The sequence below is a fragment of the Chaetura pelagica genome, unplaced genomic scaffold (assembly GCF_000747805.2).
Source record: "Chaetura pelagica isolate M959 unplaced genomic scaffold, ChaPel_1.0 scaffold68, whole genome shotgun sequence".
In the NCBI taxonomy this organism is placed as follows: domain Eukaryota; kingdom Metazoa; phylum Chordata; class Aves; order Apodiformes; family Apodidae; genus Chaetura; species Chaetura pelagica.
Genome location: NW_009954407.1, coordinates 4801515 through 4822115, shown reverse-complemented (window position 1 = coordinate 4822115; position 20601 = coordinate 4801515). Strand labels below are relative to the sequence as shown.

The 20601-nt window shown below is 36.1% G+C and overlaps 1 protein-coding gene across 1 annotated transcript in view; it reads left to right on the top strand.

Annotated features, from left to right (window-relative positions):
- Positions 1-18722, top strand: part of IQUB (IQ motif and ubiquitin domain containing) — a 22299-nt gene extending 3577 nt beyond the window's left edge. The window contains exons 4-12 of the mRNA XM_010004334.1: positions 92-304; positions 548-703; positions 1630-1840; positions 5853-6028; positions 8290-8460; positions 9941-10117; positions 11687-11935; positions 16354-16533; positions 18606-18722. Of these exons, the coding sequence (XP_010002636.1) occupies positions 92-304; positions 548-703; positions 1630-1840; positions 5853-6028; positions 8290-8460; positions 9941-10117; positions 11687-11935; positions 16354-16533; positions 18606-18722 (1650 nt within the window). The remainder of the gene's footprint in view (positions 1-91; positions 305-547; positions 704-1629; positions 1841-5852; positions 6029-8289; positions 8461-9940; positions 10118-11686; positions 11936-16353; positions 16534-18605) is intronic.
- The last annotated feature ends 1879 nt before the right edge of the window (positions 18723-20601 follow it).

Here is a 20601-nt window from a genome sequence, read left to right as displayed (position 1 = left end):
CATAACTGTCAGAGTGAAAATAGGTAAATGGTCTTTTCACATGTGTATGGACATATATGATTGTGCTCTAATCTCAACCTGTTATTAAAAGAAACAATATTTCTATCTTGGCATTTCCCTTTTAACAGATTCTGATTCATTTAAAGATTTAGCTATAAAAATTGGAAGACCTACCTATAAGAAACCATTTCTGGGTGGATTTAAGAACAGGGTAACAGGAGCTGAATTTCATAATGCAGGATCGCAAACGATACCGAAAAAGCTACCTGACAAAGGATTTCAGATATTCTGTAGAGAAACACAGGTAATGGCTCTGCAGTGTCTTTTTAGAATGTATTTTTTGACAAATTGAATGCAACATTGATGCAATTTTTTTCCAATAGGAATGAGGAAGTACATCAGAAGTAAGTGTGCAATTGAAATACTTAGTGGGTGGGTATCCTTAGTCTTGTGATTTTTGTTACAAATAGCTAATTTTGCCACTTACAGTAATGAGGGAAAACACCCTCTATAGTTGGTTATAACCTGACTTGCACTTTTTCTCCAGACAGTTTTTGAAAAAAATAAGCCACAACAAACACCAAATACAACATCAACACAGATGACTAAAATTGGCCTGTATGTATCAACTGTGACTGACAAATCACTAAGTCCTGGAAAGTATTTTACAGCAGAAGAATACCATAAACGTCGACTTGAGGCCGTAAGTTCTTATCTTTTTGAAACAATCTGTAACACAAAGTATTACAAAGGTTATCTCTATATCATGAGTGTTTAGAGTGTTCAAAGAGTGAATTTAGAAGTGAACTGCAAATTGTCTCTTAATGTTTGCATTTCATAATCTTTCAGATATGGGGGAGGTATTTGCTCTGTTGTTAGCATGTTTTTAGCTCATGTTTTTAGCAACATTTGAGACCTTGTGATTTCTTAACTATTAAGATTTTACTGTTTTCTATCTTACAGTGACAGTTAAGCTTCCATATAAAGCTCTGGGGATTAAAAGATTGCAGGACTTGTCCCAGAGATATTCTCATGATGTCTTTGGGAGGACCTAAGTGACATGCTTAATGCATGGCCTCAAATGGATGGAGTATTGGATTAGGTTTAGGAGACTTGCATTCAACTTTTGGATTTTGTGTTTTCTGGGGTTGTTTGTTTGTGTTAACAGACTTGGTAGGTTACCTTTGGTACACTGATCCATTTTGGATTGTGTTTATGCTACCTGCTTTGGCGTTAAGATACAACCTAGTTGTTCAAACACATGCAGTGGGTCTGTGGGGTTTTCTGGTGCACTGAGTTGCCTCATGCAAGCTATTCCAGTGACAGATTCTGTAGATTAATTGTGCAGAGGATGCCATTTAGGTATTCCAAATTTCTTGATTGCTTGATTATTTGAACCTCTTTTCTACACTGTACTCACTGGTTAAACCCCTGCAGTTATCTAGATAAGGAAGGACACTAGTGTTTAAACTAATAGTACGACTGGTTTTGTAAAATTTTAATTTGAATGAGCACAAGACAAATCTTAGAAAGTACAGTTAAGTAGCTAGGAAAAAATAACAGTTAAGAACAAAAAATTATGCTGTTTTGTTTTAAATTCACACTTCTTTGGTATTGTATCACATATAGGTAATAGTATTACAGAAGTATTTCCGCCGTTGGCATTCTATAAATATAGTACAGGATCTGAGGGAAAGAAAGAGGTTAAGGCTGGAATGGGAGGCACAAGAAGAATTACGGAAAAAAAAGGAGAAAGAGGAAAAACTGAGAAGGGAGTACGAGCGAAAAATGAACCCTAAAACAAAAGAAGATTTTGAGCTACTCTTCCATGATTTAGAATGTAAGTTTTTTATTTCTATTAATCAGCAAAACAGTCCAGTTTGTTTAAAAAAAACACCCTATGTTTTTTATTTTTCTATAGAGAGTTCCATGATTATATATATTTTTTTTTTTACTTAGTGGAATTTCTTTCATTTTTAAATAAGTATTTGACTTTCAGAGATGACTAGAAGCAGAAAAAATGCCTTGATGCTGTGTAAGCACTGTACAACAAGAACAAAAACATTGCTGTTTTCTCAACATCCAAAACAGAGCACCATACAAGATACTATGAATAAGATTATCCCAGCTGAAACTAGTACACAACATTTTAGGAAACAATCAGCTTGTAAAATAGTGCTGTTTGGCAGGCTTATTGTTCTATTTTTTAATTAAACTCTAATGTTAAGGGCAGCTAGAGGAACAGGAAATGTTTTTTTTTAATCAGAGTTACTTTAATCTTTTTATTCTACATTCAAGGTGCTGAAAATAATGCAATGAAGAAATTAGTCTTAAGATCCATTGTCACTTAATCTAGACATTTTTTATAAAGAATTACATTTTTGCCCAGAATTCTGCAAAATATGACTGAGGTTATTTCTTTTGTCCTAGTCTTCTTTTACTGGTACTTTTTTTCCTTTCTAATTTATTCCATGTTTCACAAAAAAGTGTTGTCAAATTTTAAAAAAAATTAATCTCTTATGAGTCCTATGGCACATCTTTAAAAACTTACTTCTCTTGTTTGAGTGGATATCTAGTACAGGCAAACACCTCTAAACTTCCCTGAAAAAATAAGGTGAATACTGCAGATATGTGATGCAATATTACTCACCTGTAAAGATTTACAAGTGTAACAAAAACCACTGAGTATGTTCTATTGGAAAAATGAAACTAACAGAAAAAAGAGGACTTGTACCAGCATACAATGAATCTGCAACATTTGTGTTAGTCTTGTATCATCTTGTAACAGCTTATATGTTATCTAGGCTGGAGTGCTTGCTTACGGTAAAACTCTGGCAGTTTGGACATTGTTGTCCCTGAAGTAGAACTGACCTGGTGTGTTACCTGCTTCATTGCAAAGCCACCTGGCCTACCTTAAACTATCTTAGCTATTTCTTCCATGGTAAACAGAGCATAAATTTGATGGCATGAGTTATTCATAGAACTTGGGATCATGATTCAATAATTCCCAAGTCATATGCTAATCTTTTAATACTGTCATACTTTGTGTGGCATTGAACAAAACACTCTGTCTGAATGTAGAAATGACTTATAAATTTGTGGCAAATGTAAAAATTATTACTGGTCTTAAACTTAAGAATTCTGGGAATGGTATTGTAATGAGATTTGTGGTCTCTTAGGGGTTGTTTCTCCCACCCTCCCTTTTTCTTCATAGATAGTTAGCTTTTTTCTTCACAAGAATCACGTCCTTTATATCTGTGTCTGAATAGGTAAAGCCGAAGTACTCAATAATTTTTTTCCTCTCCTCTTATTGCAAGTACTACTATTTGGCACCTGATTTCCTGTAACATTTTCTTTTAAAAACTGCTTCCTGGCTAATGTGGTATCAGATATATGATACACTTTTTTTTTTTTTTTTTTTTAAAGTGTGAAGAGTCTTATTTGCAATAGAATAAACAAAGCTGAGTTAAAGCTGTGAATGAGTGCTGATGTTCCCAGTATTTTTAGATTTAAAACTTATATAAGTGTCTCTTTTGCTTAATTTAATGTCATTGAATTCACAAGTAAGAAACCTTTCAGCTGTTCATGTTCAGGAATTTAATATCTAGGCAACCTGAAAAGCATGTGCCACTTCTACACTGGAACAGAGCAAAGTCCACTATTTGAAATGTCTTTTTAACATATATATTGTTTTTAACGTTCTAGTATAAATCTTTTTGTTGTTTTTGTTTATTGTTGTTGACTTGTTGCTTATCTACATGGGGACTTGCAGTCATGCTCTTTATTCTGAGAGCTTAGTGGTTCTAGGCACGTTTTTTTCTACCTGCATCTGAAGCTACTTTTACATTCTTACAGTGTCAACAGTCTACACAAGCTAAATCATTGTGACAGTAATAGAATGAGACTATTGTCCTCCAGAGATCTGGAAAGGTTATTGCTGCTGATCACAACAGGGGATACTATTGCAGGGTCAGCCAGTACAAGCAATTCCTGTTGGTACAAAAACTCACTTGTTGACTGTATGGTGCAAATGGGGTGTATCAGTATTCAGTGACATTACTTATTTGAAAAGTATGAGCTATGTTTATAAAAACTAGGATGAAAACTGTAATGAGTAAAATCTCTACCTATAGAAAAGATAATCTAAGAGTGTTTTTAACTTGGTTGCATGTATATGGTGAATCAGGAGGTGAGTATTGATGATAACTGACAGCTTCATTTCTGTAAGTACAAAATTGCTTACTGTATTTATTAACTCTGCCTTTGAAGTTGCTGCCCCCTTCAGGCATACAAACCTTCATGTCAATTAATTCTATACAGAGTTTTTGTTTGCTGTCATAGCTTTATTGAAAAGTGTATCTTGGGTACTTAGAACTTGTCAGACAGCTGTCATATTAATACCGAAGCTTGGAGAACCTTAAGGAAATGAATTGAAGTATTTTAAAATGGAAAACAAAAGGTATTGTAGAAGGAATCCACAGGCAGAAAATAAACCTTCCTTTTTCCCTTCTTTGCCTCTAATCTTACCTGGTACAGGATGTTACAGGCTTTTTCAGTAAGTGTGCATCGCATGTTGGATTGTTTTCCTTTACGCTGGGTCTCACTTTTGCATAACTGTTCTGAAACAATAAGAACACTTGGAGACATTATTCAGGAATGTTGGAAGTTTTGGATCTTAAAAAAAATTCCTCAAAAACCTCCAGTGGTATTTGAAATGGAAGCAGATTCTTCAGATAGGCCCAGGATTGTTACATGTATACAAAGGAAAACACTATTCAGTAAACCCAGTTTGATTTTCCTAACAGATTTCTGTAAAGGCATGTAGCCTGTATATCAGCAGTAATAGTAAAAAACTGGGTACTATGGAATAAACCACGATAGACATGTACATATACATCTATCTGTATGTTTCTGTCATTAAGTGGTTGAACTTACAAGTGCAGCAGGGACCTGCGATTTGATGATTTGACCATAAAGTCATAAGGCCAGATCCTTGTACAGCCTGTACTGATTCACAGGCTGCTGTCATTGCACTCCTGTGGTTTGCATGACTCTTCCTCCACTTTAAGGGCTTTGTTGTAGATGAGGAGTGGGAGAGTAAAGCAATGACTTTCTGATTATTAATACACATCCATCTGCGTTTGATGGCAAAAGATAATATCACTGAAATACTCAGTGTAAGACCTGGAGTGCTAGATGTGGCTGTCAGTCAGGTATTATCTCAAGTTTGGAGGACTTAAAACCTCTTTAGATTTTACTCGTTTGTGCAGTAAATGCTCAGCATTGTGTAGTAATGGTACCACAATAAGATGCCATCCTTAATCTGTTGAGAGAATCTCCATGGTATCTTTTCTTGTGCCTTTGATGAGCAGTTGCTCAGACAGTTCCTATTGCTCATACCTTTCGGAGCTCTTTGAGACACAGTTAGTTTAGTTATTTTAGATGCAAAATTGTGAAGAAATCATTTCAACACGTTCGCACAGGAGCTACATTATTTCTCTCTCATAAAGCTCCTTTTTTTCCTAAGCCATCTCTGAGTTTGGAGTACAAATTGGCATTGGAATTGATGTTTGGAATTGATGTTTGGAATTGATGTTTGGAATTGATGTTTGGAATTGATGTTTGGAATTGATGTTTGGAATTGATGTAGGCACTCATACTCTCACAGAACATCTGTATAATTTACATAAATTTCCAGGCCATTTTCTATGTATTGCAAATATGCATAACAATCAATTCCATAACATAGAAACTGGCTTTTAATTAATATTTTAAATTATGTTATTTCTTAAACATGAAATTAGACATTTCAGTGGAAAACGTAAAAACACCCAACATATTTGTATCTGTAGTATGGAGGCAGGAGGAGATTGAACGGATTAACAGAGCCCTTACTGGAGCTGAAAGAAAGGCAGCACTTTGTGGACTATTTGAAGAAGAGGAACAGCTGATTGCTCTCTTTGGTAGAGAGAAACTAATTGCAGATGAGGAGAATCAACAAAAAGCAATATTTCGCTTTCTGAATAAGGTCAGTAATGTAATTTTAGGCTGAATATAAAGAATACTGAAGTACAGGAACAGAAAAGACATCTGCAAGCAACCTGCCAAAACTTTCCTAGCTTAAACTGTTAATAATTTGAATGCTGTTTCAAATATCCAAACTACACAGTTGTTCATGTCAACACAATTCAGTGTATTTCTTTTTCCAAGCTGAGAATTTCTTAGCTCTTGACTAACTGAAGGACAAACAGTGCTAAAAGTCTGTAAGTTTTATTTTCCTTGCATCAATCTTGAATATATTAATTAGTCCTGACATTGGAGAACTGGTGATCTTTTCTGAAATGCTGGAAATCTTCATATTGATGAATTCTCTTTTTTCTTTTTCCATAGAAAGAAGCATAATTTCTTTCTTTTCAAGTTATTTTATATAATATCCAGTTACGATGAAGTAGTAAGAAATATTCCATAAGTTACAGATGTGGTATCTTGCTTTGAATAATTTAGACATTATATAGTTGGTCTCTGTTAAGGATCATTTTGCAGAGTGGAATACCAAGACTGCTACCTCATATATAGGTTGTGCAAATTTATCAGAAAACCCCTAATTTTAATTCTCAGAACTTTCTGTTTCATAAGTAATTTCATTGGACAGGATCAAATGTAGGTACTGATTTCTGCCAGTCTGCCATACAAAGGAATTGCAGCATGATACGGGTTCTAAGTTCGTGGAGATTTTTTTGTTGTTGGGTTTTGGTTTTGTTTTTCTTGTTTATTTGCTTTGTTTTGTGGTTTGGTTTGCTTTAAATTAATTTCTGGTACTGTACCAAACAAAGTCATGACATTACAGCAGAATGCTCCCTTTTTATTATGACAGAGAGAAAATAATATCTCTGGTTTTAAAAAAGTTAAAAGATTTCACTTAAGAATTAAGAATTCCATTTTTTACTAATGTCTGGCTTTGTTAATGCATTTCTTAATGAGTTTTGGATCTGAATTATGACTTCTGATTAAAAACACCTCCTTTAATTAGTTTCCCCCCACTGATAATGTTATTAAATGTCAGTTATTCAGTGTTAAATCCTTTTTTCAATTATTTTGTCTTGCTTACCTAACTTTATAATTTATTTATTTAAAATTGTGGAAAGCTCTGTTTTGGTGGCAATGGTGATTAATCATATCTAACTGTCTAATATTCTTGGTATTTTTATGACTTATCAGCATAGCAAGCCTGTATATTTGGTTAAAATAATGATTACATCAATGCTGGGGTCATATCCAGTAACCAGTCACATCAGTGCTGGGGTCATACCCAGTTCATCATGTGAATGCTGCATGACGTGTTGCTGTTGTTAACTCTCATCATGATTGCAAAGTGAAGTTCACGAGTGTTCGTGAACTTCCAAGTTCCAAATACAGTGAAAGAGAATACTTAATAGACAGAATGAAATTCCAAATAGCTGTCCCAATTAAGGAAAGGGAGTGGAGTCATGTAATGATGGGAAGAGGATTTGGAATACCATCTTTCTATTGTATTTAGATACCCATTTCCACAGTGAACTAGCACCCTGTATAACAGTGTGGTTTGCAACCAAAACCAGTCCTCTGTAAGTAAGAGAATGCTTGAACTTTTCAAACTGAGTGTGGCAGCTGACACCATGCAACTTCTCACTACCTATAGAAGTTAAAGAGACAACTGAAGTAGTAGGCATATGGTAAGCAGTTAAGTTGGCAACAAGAAGCCAGCTGAAGTATCTGATAAGCTGCAATCTCATGCTTGGCCTTAGTCAGCTTTAACGAAGTCTATGCCTTCTATCTATCTGTATAGCCAGCATAAATATAACAGTTCCCTGGAGATACTTTGTCCTGCAGTAGACTCTGAAGCCTTAAATTTGCTATCTTTACATAGTCAACAGTCCCATTGATTTATTCTGATAGTTTTGAGGGATTTATGACTGCAAGATTAAGTACAGAGCAAATGTGTTACAACACCATATCAGTAAATTAGCTTTAAAGAAGTAGAGCGTATCCCTGTAGGAGAATATTATTTACTTTTAATATACTGTAAGTAAAAATTTTAATTATTTGCAACTTTAAACAAAGGGTGATTGGATACCTGCTCTGGAGGAAAAGGTACTGTATAAATATCCACAGTAGAATTAGCCTTTTGTGTTACTCAAGCATTAATATTAAGTCCCTATTTGCTCTAGTGAAACTTGATAAAACCTAATGCACTTGTTCAGCTGGTGATCAGATTATAATAGCTCAGACTTACACAAATTGTTTCTGAAGTGTTCACAACCAAAGAGGTGGAAAGCATTTGATGGAAAAATCACTGAAATGGATACACAGTACACAATCCATGCCAGAGAGCTATTTGAACTCTACCGTAACGTTAGCATGAGTGGCATCCCAGAAGATGAGAGAACAAATGTACTGTTAACACTCAGAGGTGCAGTCAAGGTATGTTTTATTTTTCTATTTATGTTTAGCTTGAACCTGTACTTCCCAAAGATACAGTGACTTAATTCTGTTGACACATAAGCAATGCTTCTTTTGGCAAACAGGTGCCAGGATGATCAGGTGGCAGCAAGAGAAAGCTTAGTGTGCCACCTGGCATGTCAGTGTAATTTACATTCTAGATAAACTCTAAATTCATATTTCACTTTGCTATGTGCACATTTTTCTTCAAGTTGTGTTAGAATTTTAACCCCATAGTTTTAGGGATTTTTGTATATTAATACATAATATAATTTTAGCACAAAATTTAGTTTAGTGCTCACAACTTGATGAAAACCATTGCAGAGATGTAAGTGGCTATTACTTTTCTTTTTCCTCAGTTCTTTGAAATGTCTGTTTAGCATCTTATCTGTTGGTGTTGGACTAGATGATCTTTCAAGGTCCCTTCCAACCCCTAGGATTCTATGATTCTATGACTGGCAAATACTGATTTGATTTTTTTTTTTTCCTTTCCCCCCTCACCCTCACTGTTGCTGCCAGTGTTCCCAGTGACTTAGAAGCTGGCTGCATTACTTTCAGTCATTCAGATTTGTTTTATGTATTTATTTATTAATGTACACGAAGAATAACACTAGCTTCAAGGTACTTTCAGGATGATACTTTTAATGTCCAACTAGAATAGAATGCTGCTTACTGGTCATATTAAAATAAACTATCATCTTGCTGTTTGCTTTGGTAGTACCAGAATTTGATCTAAAGCCGATTATAGTGTTGGGAGCATTGCTGGTTTATAGACTTCTGCCCATCTTAAGGCAAGTTAATATTGCTGGAATGAACAAATGATAGAATTTCTGTAAATAAACACACTGTTTTGGGTGAGAAAACACTGAACTCATTCACCTTTACCACCCCATGGATAATCTCTAGATAAGCATTTGAAAATCTGAAATTATTAATTCCAAACATACTTATTAAATCCTCTGTGCCTTTTGTGTGGTGGTTATTTTTTTGGGTAGTTGAGGGGTTTTTTTTTGGTGGTGTTTTATTTTTTGTTTATGTTTTTTGGTTAAAAACCAAAAATATCTACTGTGTATATACATTACAAGTCCTATCACAGAGCCAAAGAAATTTTCTTATGGAGATATTTCTTGGTGCTTTTGGAGACAGAGGCATGTGTTCTGTGCCTTGGCTTAGCATTTTTTAGTGCCTCCATGTTCACAGTACCTCACAGCTTTGTTATATATACAGGCCCCTTAAAGCAGGCTCTGTATGCATTCTGAGTTTTTAGTTCTTTCCACTAGTTTTCTTGGAGGTTGTCTTCCTGAGACACTCAAAAGTTCTTACATGAACATGTTCTTACATGAGCATGCTGAATGATGGTTGGCAAAGAATCCATAGTTTGCTTCTATATCTGTGTTATATTGTTGCTTGGTTCCTTATTGTTGTGGAGTGTGCTTTCCTTTTTAATTGTGTTTTCTTTCAGGAACATGAATGTAAATTAACACAGGAAATAGTGGAATTAATTGACAGGGAAGTTGATCTTATGTCACGAAAGGTGAAAGATCGCAATTTAGATGGACTGAGGAAAAGAATTTGTACGTTATTTCTTCAGTATTTTAAAACTCCAAAGTTTAACCCTCAAGTTGCTAAGATACTTAAGGTATTTCTCCTATTTTGCAGTCTGACATAGTGGCTACCAAACTAAGTGTGATGGAGAAGGGGAATGAAAAACAATGAAAGCTTTTTTTATTTTTTATTTTGCTGTGGAATTTCTGGAGGAGTTCCTCAAGAAGTAAAATGCAGCAAGTACACAGGCTTCACACAAATAAGTTTATTTAGTTATGTAGGAAGCATGTGGCCTAGACATGGGTATGGCTGGTGGCACAGAGAACACACAGGGACATTATGTATGAAAGGAAAAACTTGAGAACTGAAAATTATAGTGGTATAATGTGGCAACAGTAAATTGTTATAGCAAATGGAGAACAAACAGAGAGAATAATTATCTTTTTCGCACTGGACAAGAGGCAGCATCCCATGTGTCCAGAAAAGAACAACATTGCCATTGTCAAAGTGATGTCTAATGAGCTTGCACCTAAGCAGGAGCTGTTATGAGCTTCTTTTGTACAACCAGTTGCTGCTTCATGAGAAGCAGATATAGCTATGGAGATAGTGGTGACACTTCAAGTTGTGTGATTGCTTTTGGTTTTGTGTTTTGGTTTTTTTTCTGACTACAGACTATGATTAAAATTTGATTCACTGTCATATATTTCTGCTTTAGGCAGTAGTATGTATTCTGCATCTGCCAGATGACGATTCCTCTTACAGAGGTTGATGGTATCTTAGCAGTAGAGAATCTGTCAGTAAATGTTAGTGGGATTTAGAACCATTTAGGACTTATTTTACACTAGGTTTATGAACAGTTACCTAGATGGATCCCAGCAGAAACTGGAGCTGGTTGTCTTCTCTAGCTTTTGGTTAACTGGTTATTTGAATCATGTAACCTTCTGTAGACCATAAAAAAGATGGCAGTTCATTAATAGACAGTCAAAACAACCAAATGCTCAGGGTGCTTTTAAAAAAAGGCAGATGACCACAATAAGTAGCTGACTACTCAAACTACCTAATTACAGACTTGGGCCCTCTCCCCAGAATACATTAAATTCTATGCTGAGCCCATGAAGCAATAAGAGGTTGAGGAGGTAATTAGCAAATTTAGATTATTATCTTCCTCTATATTGTTTTTGGACATGTGGTTCTGATGATTTTATATTCTTCTGACAAAATATTAATATGCTTATAATCTCAGAGTTCTATCTTTGATACGAAGGGCAGATTTTATATTAAAAATTAAATGTAGAATAATTAGTTTCTCTTTTCTCTGTGTTGTCATCTTTCCAGAATGGCTGACAGTCAGCATACATAAAATCACCAGCAACACCACTGGAGTGTAATGTCTAGTATCTTTTTTATAGCTTAACAATTAATTGACTGATTTGTATAACTGGTTTTATCAACTACAGTAAGAAAATAGAATGGCTTTTGATCTTCTATTAAAAAACCCCCAACAATGTATTGGGTATTTTAAAATAAACATTACTAGGTTTTTCATATTAAAATACTTGCCTGAATATATGTAAAATGTATTCCAATAGACTTAGGGTGATACACAAGTAATACAAAGATACTTTGTGGTAAATTAACTTCTTTTTTTTTTTTAATCTTTTAGGTTCCATCAGATCCTTTAAAGCTTTATAAAAATGTTCACTTCTGTAATAGCTGTGAAAATTACTTACCATCTACTGAGTTTCCTATTCCTGCTAATTCCCACACTATTGGCAAATGTTACTTGTGTTGCAAGCTTGAAAATGAGGCTCACCAGCGAAAAGCATTTTTGAAGTACAGACTTATCCTAAGAAATCTCAGAAAGTCTGAAGCTGATTACGAGGATGATTCTAAAGTTGTTTTCTTAGTTCAGGTACTGTCTGAAAGATCATTGCTAATAATGAAAACTGGTTGCTTGGATTATAATTTTTCCTTCATTTTGTATGTCTTGTTGACAGGTGGAGAAATAGGCTAAAGCTACAAAAACTTATTCCTGTCACATGGGTTGTTCCATACCATAAAGAAGAAGCACTTAAGCTCTTGAAGTATAGCTGTACTTTGGAAAGTGGTTACAAGCTGTGTATTAAAATAAGTAGAAGTCTAGCTGACAGGCCAAAGAATCAGGTGACCTGAATTCTTCTGGTTCTGCTATGGCGATCCTGTTGCTTAAAAATACTGGCATCATCTGTAAAGCAACAATCATGTTTTGTGGCTATAATATTGTTCAAGATATAATGCTAGAAAACATTTTGAGCTCCATTAGTTTGGACTATTTTATTAAAACAACTACATTATTTTGTGTTCTCAGAAGGAAGAAAATCAGAGAAGTTGAGGTGTTGACATTCCTGTTCTACATCAGTAGAATATCTGTACAGTTGAAAGTATTACTGTTTTGCATTTATCAGGAAAAGGATTCACTAAATATTTTAATTTTCTAAATTTTTACCATCATCTGTAATCATCTGTAATCTTTTTGCAGTATTGCTAAGTAGCTAATGTTTCTTAATAGTAATTACTGGAACAATTCAGTTCAAAGACCTTCTTGCCTCTGTCTTCAGCAAATTCTCACTTTTAGTTTTTATTTAGTTTTTAGTTTAGTTTTTATTTTGTCAAAAAATAATCTTGACATCCAGTATCCACTTGAAAAGTTTTAATTCTGAGATAATTGCAAAGTTGTTTATTGAAAGTATTGAACAGCCACAATTAGTTTGAACTTTCTTAGATTTAAAAATAAAATTCTCTACAGCATCAACATTAAAAATAATTTTTGAACTGTATTTTCAGTATATCTGAAACAACCACCGAGCAAACTAAAGCCAGTCATTAATATCCCACTGCTACCAAAACAAGGCATGCTGTGGTTTAGCACTTTGCCAATGGCAGCTGCCAAAAGGAAGATTAGAATTCTTTAATTATCATGCCTGTGTTAAGAAATATTATCAAAGAACCTGGATTTTGTAGATATTAATCAATATTAGTTTTCACTTAAGTGGAAAAGATTTTTTCCTGTGTCTACCTTAGTTTATCTTAATACATAAACATCCTCCAAACCCACTGGACCTCTCTCACATCACCTCTGATGGCTGGTGGCCATTGATGCACTGAAACATAACTGCTTTTGAACTGCAGACACTGGAAGTCCTCACTTGCAGTTCCTTTTGTGGTTGTAACGCTGCAACGTGTCTAGATACTGTGTCATTTTCATCCAAATTAACTTCAAGTTCTTCTCTTCAGAGTAAATATCTAAACAACAGAGGCTTGTATCTTAAGTTACTGATTTCCTTGGGTTTTTCCTAAAATTCCCATATTCATTTTTTTTCTCCCAACAACTTTCCGTCCCCTATTTCACTTACATCCAGGAAACAGCTCTGGGGCATCTTGAAATTACTTGAGTGCAACAAAAAGGCTCTTGCAGCAGCTATGACAGCTTGATTAATTGCTCAGTGCAGTACCATTATTGGCTCTGATTGTATTGTCTGTGGGTAGATACAAGATTTTTGTGAGAAGATAGAAGATTTTTCTTCAGATGTGTTGCATACTGCTTCTAACTGTGTTTGGGGTGACCACCTCTGTTAGTGCTGCTAAGGTTTAAAAGACAAAAAGCAATAGGTGAGAATTACAGTAGCCCTACTAAATGCTGCTTACAGCAGCAAAAGAGCTTTTTGGGATCAAAATAAACTAGTTCAGCAAATGTGTCAAGCCCTGATTCTGTCTTGTACTTTTTTGGGGGTGTTGACTATGCTATGTGCTTTAGAATCAATTGTACCTACTATGACTTTGATTTTTCTTGATGAGCAACATCCTAATAGGAATCCTGTATTAGTTTGAAGTTACAAATGCACTTATCTCCTTTGTTGGTTTTCTGCCTACCTGTGTTTCCCAGTCTCAGCTTCTGAGCCTTCAATGATACTTGCTCACAGCTTATTAGACAACAGTGCTGAAGACCTTTTCTGTTTCTTGTGGGTGTAGAACAAATTATTAGGGGGTGGAAGGGAAGCATCATTCAAAATGAATTAACTGTAAAATGTCACAGCAAAAGGCATCTAAACTAACTTTAGAAAGTGCAGAAGTTGTCTCTTAAATCAAACTCTTCCCCAGACCCAGCTAAGCTTGAACATTGAACAAGGTTTTGTATATTTTTAAGGCAGAAAAAAAATAAAATAAAATTGTAATTCAGGAAAAAGGAAGAGTAGAATTATGGATCTTCTTTACATGGGCCCATATGCCTCTGTATAGTTTTTTGCAAGTTCTGGTAACTTTCAAGATGTGTAGCTTAGCATAAAAACAGTAGTACTTGCTAATGTGTCTGCTTGCAAATTTCTGGATTCTAAGAGGATACAGGTGTTCTTTGAAATTTTGTGAAAAGGAGGAATTATTGAAAACACAAACCAATACATGCAACCTAATAAAGGATGCCATGTAAGAGCAGATTTACAACCAAATGTAGGAGCAGTCCTGTGTTCCTGGAATCACGAGGCACAGACTTACTAGCAGTGGAGGTTTTAAGCCCAGTTTATATCTTACAGTTTTCCTGTCAAGAATTTGCATGGGCTCCTGGATTTTGGAAGCAAGTTGGATGAGAATACAGAGGTTGCATTTCACTAAAGCACTGTAGTGATAAACTTATATAGAATAATAGTTTGGGTTGGAAGGGACCTTAAAGATCATCTAGTTCCAACCCCCCTGCATAGGCAGAGACACCTCCTACCTAGATCAGGTTGCTCAAAGCCCCATCCAGCCTGGCCTTGAACACTTCCAGGGAGGGGGCATCCAAAACATCCCTGGCAAACCTGTTCCAATGTCTCACCACCCTCATACTAAATAATTTCTTTCTAACATCTAACCTAAATCTCCCCTCTTCCAGTTTTAATTCATTACTCCTTGTCCTATCACTACAAGCCCTTGTAAAATCCCTCCCCAGCTTCCTTGTAGTCCCACATCAGGTACTGGAAGGTGCTATAAGGTCTCCCTGGAGCTGCCTTCTCTCCAGACTGAACAACCCCGTCTGTCTCAGCCTGTCTTCAGAAGAGAGGTGCTCCAGCCCTCAGTTCATCTTTGTTGCCCTCCTCTGGACTCACTCCAACTCCATGTCCTTCTTGTGTTGAGGCTCCAGAACTGGACACAGTACTCCAGATGTGGTCTCATGAGAGCAGAGTAGAGCTGCAGGTCATTTTCTTCTTTTGATGCAGCCCAGGAAAATGTTTTATTAATTAATAGTTTCATTCATCCTTTATTAGAAACTTAGTGACAGGCAAACACCATTATTTAATTAAGTAAAGATTTCTTTTTAGAGGAATCAACCTTCTTCAAATGGCTAGCTTGGAGGAAAATGTATTTAGTGTTGTTTACAGACACGTGTAGATAAAAATCTTTTATAATTTTCCATGATACAGAGAAGAATTAATGGAGGGTGACAGAAAAACTTACTAAATATCAGTAGTAACTGCCATCCCAATTTTTTTTTTTTAATTCAAGAAGCTGTGTTTATCAAGATGTAGTAGTGATTTCAAATGACTAGTAATAATTAAATTAAGATTGATGTAAATTAACCTTAGGTATAGGTTAAAAGTACATTTAAAGTCCTTTCTGTACTACAGAATGTTTACAAACAGACCTTCTATTATTTTTGGTTAATATTGGAGTATAGCTACTTGATCTTATAATCTCATTTGGTAAAATGAGAAACACCATCATGAGCACAATAAACTGTTTGTCAACAGCAGATTGAGAGAAACAAAGCCAAACAGGCAGTGATTTGAGGCCTGTCACAGGTGGGAGCTTTTCTTGTCCTAATTCCACATATTTTCCAGGCCAGATTATTCTGATTATATGTAACCTTAAGTTATTTATCAGTGTAATAACTTATTTACTGAATAACATTAGTTCAGAACCCAAGAACGAAATTGTGTAGTCATCTCAGTAATGACGGAGATGGATTATTGTTATTAACCAGGAAGGTCTGAGCAGGCTTAAATATGCTACAAGAGAAATATAAGGTATAAGAAACTTTATAAGAGCATTTAGTCAATCAGGATCTAAAGGGAAGGTATGAATTGCCACTGGCTGAGACAATCAAAGTAAGAATGTAATATTTTAGAGGTGATACAAGAAAAATGCAGTTAATAGCCATACCATGCTAAAGGAACATGTGCATGCCCGGACATCATTTAATCAAGTGATTATATGACATATGTATAGAAAACTTTTTCACTTAAAGCATTGTTTGGATTATTACAGATGCAGTTGTGGAATGAAACATGCTTCTTCCTTCTTAACCATTTTTCATTTCAGCTTCACGATCTGCAGTATCTGATTGAGAACATATGGGGCTGTCAGTCAGCTCTCAGTGCCTACGATGATGATTTGGTTATGGTCAGATGGGATAAGCAGCATGAGTGGTCCCCGTGGAACACTATTCTCCTCACTGAAGATGAGGCAGAGGCACACCTTAAGCTGCATAACCTTCAGGAGGTAAAATCTGATGTCGTTTAATTTGTTACAATATTTATATTATGTTTTAATAGAATCCTGTGACTCACGATGTTTTCCCAAATTTAGTCTTTATGCTCATCCATGTTTAAATTGGCCCACTGTGACTAAATGATTGCACAGGTACTATTAAATAAAACAGGCACTAGTCTAGAGAGCAGTTGGCATAGTATAGCTCATATCCATGTACCTAAATACTGTGTCGCCCTTATTCTCCCTCCTGAAATGCAGAAGCTCAGTGGCCTCATCCATGCTGCCTACTGAGAATAGTACCATGCCTATGCTTTTCCCTTGGCTGTGATCAGATAAGAGCTGGCCTGGATGAAAAACATGCTAAGGACTAACCATAAATACTGTGACAATTGTGTATCTGTGCTCTTGCATATGCTCTGGCCTCATTAGTTTGTGGCCTTATAATTTTCTTATCAAATAACAGAATGGCTCTTTGTCTAGAACTTAACCATTTGTCATAGTAAAATTTGTCTCCATTTACTTTCTTATGTAGAGATGTTTTAAGTACCCGTGGCAATGCAATCTTGTAGTTTGCAATTAACCAGTTAAAACATAGTTGCTGTTCTGGGTTACAAAACTTAAGAATTTGGTAAAGAAGTCATTGAAACTGTGTTTTTACAACTCTCCCCCCAAATTTTGTATCTAAGCATTGTAGTCTCAGAAATAGTTTTCTAAGGCATGGGAGAATTCTGCGAGCTGTGTTTGTCCTGCAATTAGTAATGTATTACTAAGCCTTTCACCTCCAGGTTATTGATTTATGGAAGCAGTGCTCTAAGATCATTGTTATACAGTGTCCTTTTGTTCAGGGTGTTATGAATTCAATTTCTAACACAATATGTGTGCATCACATGCAACTTCAGCTGTTATGCATTGCCCTTCTTTTTTTAAAGTCCTATGAATATGTGACAACTGAACTGAGAGAGCAAATGAATTACTCTCTTAATGAAAGGTTTCCTTTGGGGACAAAATGTATCAGACAGGAAATTCTAAATGTAAAGGGAATTCTGCCATCCATTATATTTGTGTGTGTGTGCCCAACTTGCATCTTCAAGCAGATATGTGTTTATGTGAGCATTAGCTTTAAATGGTAAAATCAGTTTCAAGCTGGAAATTCCTTTATCAACTCCTCTATCTCACACAATCTGAATCCAGTGATGCTTCTCTCCATCCATGCTTTTATGTTACTAGCATTATGGTAGGCAAATATTCGGATTATGCACATACCTGGTTTAACTTCTTAAGTCTGGATGTCATAGTAAGATGCCATTAACTTGAGTAGGTCCAGAGCTTCACTGGAGATAGGAATTAGGCCAGAAGAGGAAAATGTGAAGTATGCAAGCCTACCCAAAATTCTTAAGGTATTTACGAGTGTGAATTAAGGAAAATGAGGTAAAGATAGAATGCTGTAAGCTGACTCATTGTTTCTCATCCACTGAAACAAAAAAAAAGGCTTCTCAAGCACTTTGTTTAATAGCAGGTATTCATAACTATGACTATAGTGATAGCAAATAGCTTTTTCAACTAAATGTTCTGGTAATTTATTACATCATCTGAACTACTACTAACTAGAAATTTAGTAAAATGTCACCACTAAATGAGAAGCCTGGCTGAAATGCTGCAAAATGCTTGCTGCCATGATTATTTGTAAATAATTAATTCTTATAAATGAAATTTCCTATAGTCACCACCTTGCCAATGTTGATTTTTAAGAACTGCATTTTTTAATTTTAAGAGGTAAATTCAAATGTTCTTACCTGAAAAGAAATACTTAAGTTTTATTTTTAAGAGGTAAAAGGCCAGAATTTTTTCTGTTTTTAAAAGGTGACTAATATTTTACAAGGAATGATTAGTAATCTTCATTATTGGGCCATAACATAGCATGTCTAGAACTACAAAATGTTTTCATTGTGTATCATATATAAATAAATTATTTGGCTTAGTTTATTAAAGGGTGACTACATTGTCTAAAATATGAAGCAACATGTAGAATTCTAGGTATTTAATTGTATCTAATGGGATTTGGATTTCTTTTTTCCTTTCAGACTTATGAAGCAGCATTTATTCACAGAATAAAATATAAGCATATCTGGGCAAAAACCTTCTTTGCTCAGATTCCAGTGATGGCATCCTTTTTGCATAGCAGTGACAAATCAAGCTAATGCAAATGAACTTTTAATAGCTGTGCCTATTCTTACTGGTACAAGAACATAATTCTTAGTCAAAGTTAACTGAAGTTAACTAAGTTAACTGAATTATTGATTAATACCATTTCCTCGGCTTTAAAGAAATGTACTTTTTCATCAATACCTTAATTGTATTACACAGATCAAAATAAACTTCTGAAGATAAAATAATTTTATCTTAACCGGTCAATATAACTCCATGTTTTGTAACCTCATTATTTAAAAAGTAGAATGTTGTTGATGTGCTTTGTAAATCCTAAATTTTTAGAGCAATGGCTCTTTCTGTGTATACCCATGTAGCTTGGAACGTTTTGTCTGTGTGGTAATATTCTTGTTGGGGGACTTTAGCTATGTCTTTGTCACATTTTAATTTTAAAAAATACTGCTATAAACACTGTAATAAATGTGTTCCTCTCATCTTAAGCATAGAATCAACAGAATGGTTAAGGTTGGAAGGGACCTGAAAGATCATCAGAATGTAACCTTTCTGCTTTGAGCAGGGACACCTCACACTAGACCAGGCTGCACAAAGCCTCATCCAACCTGGTCTTAAACACCTCCAGGGAGGGGATTTCCACAACCTCCCCAGGCAACCTATTCCAGCACCTTACTACCCTCATGATGAAGAATTTCTTCCTGATGTCTAACCTAAATATACCCTCTTTCAGTTTAGAACCATTACGCTCTGTCTTATCACTGCCTTTGCTGGTGAAAAGCCCCTCCCCAGCTTTCCTATAGGCCCCTTTCAAGTACTGGAAGGCTGCTATAAGGTCTCCCTGGAGCCTTCTTTTCTCCAGGCTGAACAGCCCTGACTCTCAGCCTTTCTTCGTAGCAGAGGTGCTCCAACCCTTTGATCATCTTGGTGGCCCTTCTCTGGACCCTCTCCAACAGCTCCATGTCTTTCCTGTGCTGAGGACCCCAGAACTGTACACAGTACTCCATCCAGATGGGGTCTCACCAGAGCAGAGCAGAGGGTCAGAATCACCTCCCTGGCCCTGCTGGTCACTCTTCTTTTGATGCAGCCCAGGATATATTTGGATCTCTGGGCTCCAGCACACACTGGTGGCTCATGTTGAGTTTCTCATCTACTACCACCCCCATTTCCTTCTCCTCCGGACTGCCCTCTAGCCATTCTCCCCCCAGCCTGTATTTGTGTCTGGGGTTGTGCCAACCCAGGTGCAGGACCTTGCACCCAGCCTTATTGAACTTCATGAGGTTGGCACTGGTCCACCTCTCTAGCCTGTTAAAGTCCCTCTGGATGGCATCCTTTCCCTCTAGGGTGTCAACTACTCCACACAACTTGGTATCATCAGCAAAGTTGCCAGATGTCATGGGCCCCTCTTCCCTCCAGGATGTTATCCCATGACACTCTCAAGCAGATGCCTGAAGAGGCTGAAATCTGCCCTCCTGAAGTTCGGGGTAGTAAGCTTGCTGTGAGCCCTCATTGCTGCCCTAAGGATCTTGAACTCCACCATTTCATGGTTGGTACAACCAAGGCTGCCTTTGTGCTTTGCATCCCTCATCAACCCTTTATGTTGGTGAGAACAAGGACTAGCACAGCACCCCTCCTTGTTGATTCCTCAATTACTTGGAGAAGTAAGTTGTCATTCACGCACTCTAGAAACCTCCTGGATTGTTTGTGCTTTGCAGAGTTGTCCCTCCAGCAGATATCAGGGTGGTCGAAATCCCCCATGAGTATCAAAGCTTATGAACTTGAAGCTGCCCTACATCTGTAGAGTGCCTTGTCTATGCTGTCCTCCTGGTCAGGCAGCCTGTAGCAGATCCTCACTGTAATGTTCCCTCTCCCTGCCCTCCCATTTAATTTTAACCCTTAAACTCTTAGTTGGCTCCTTAT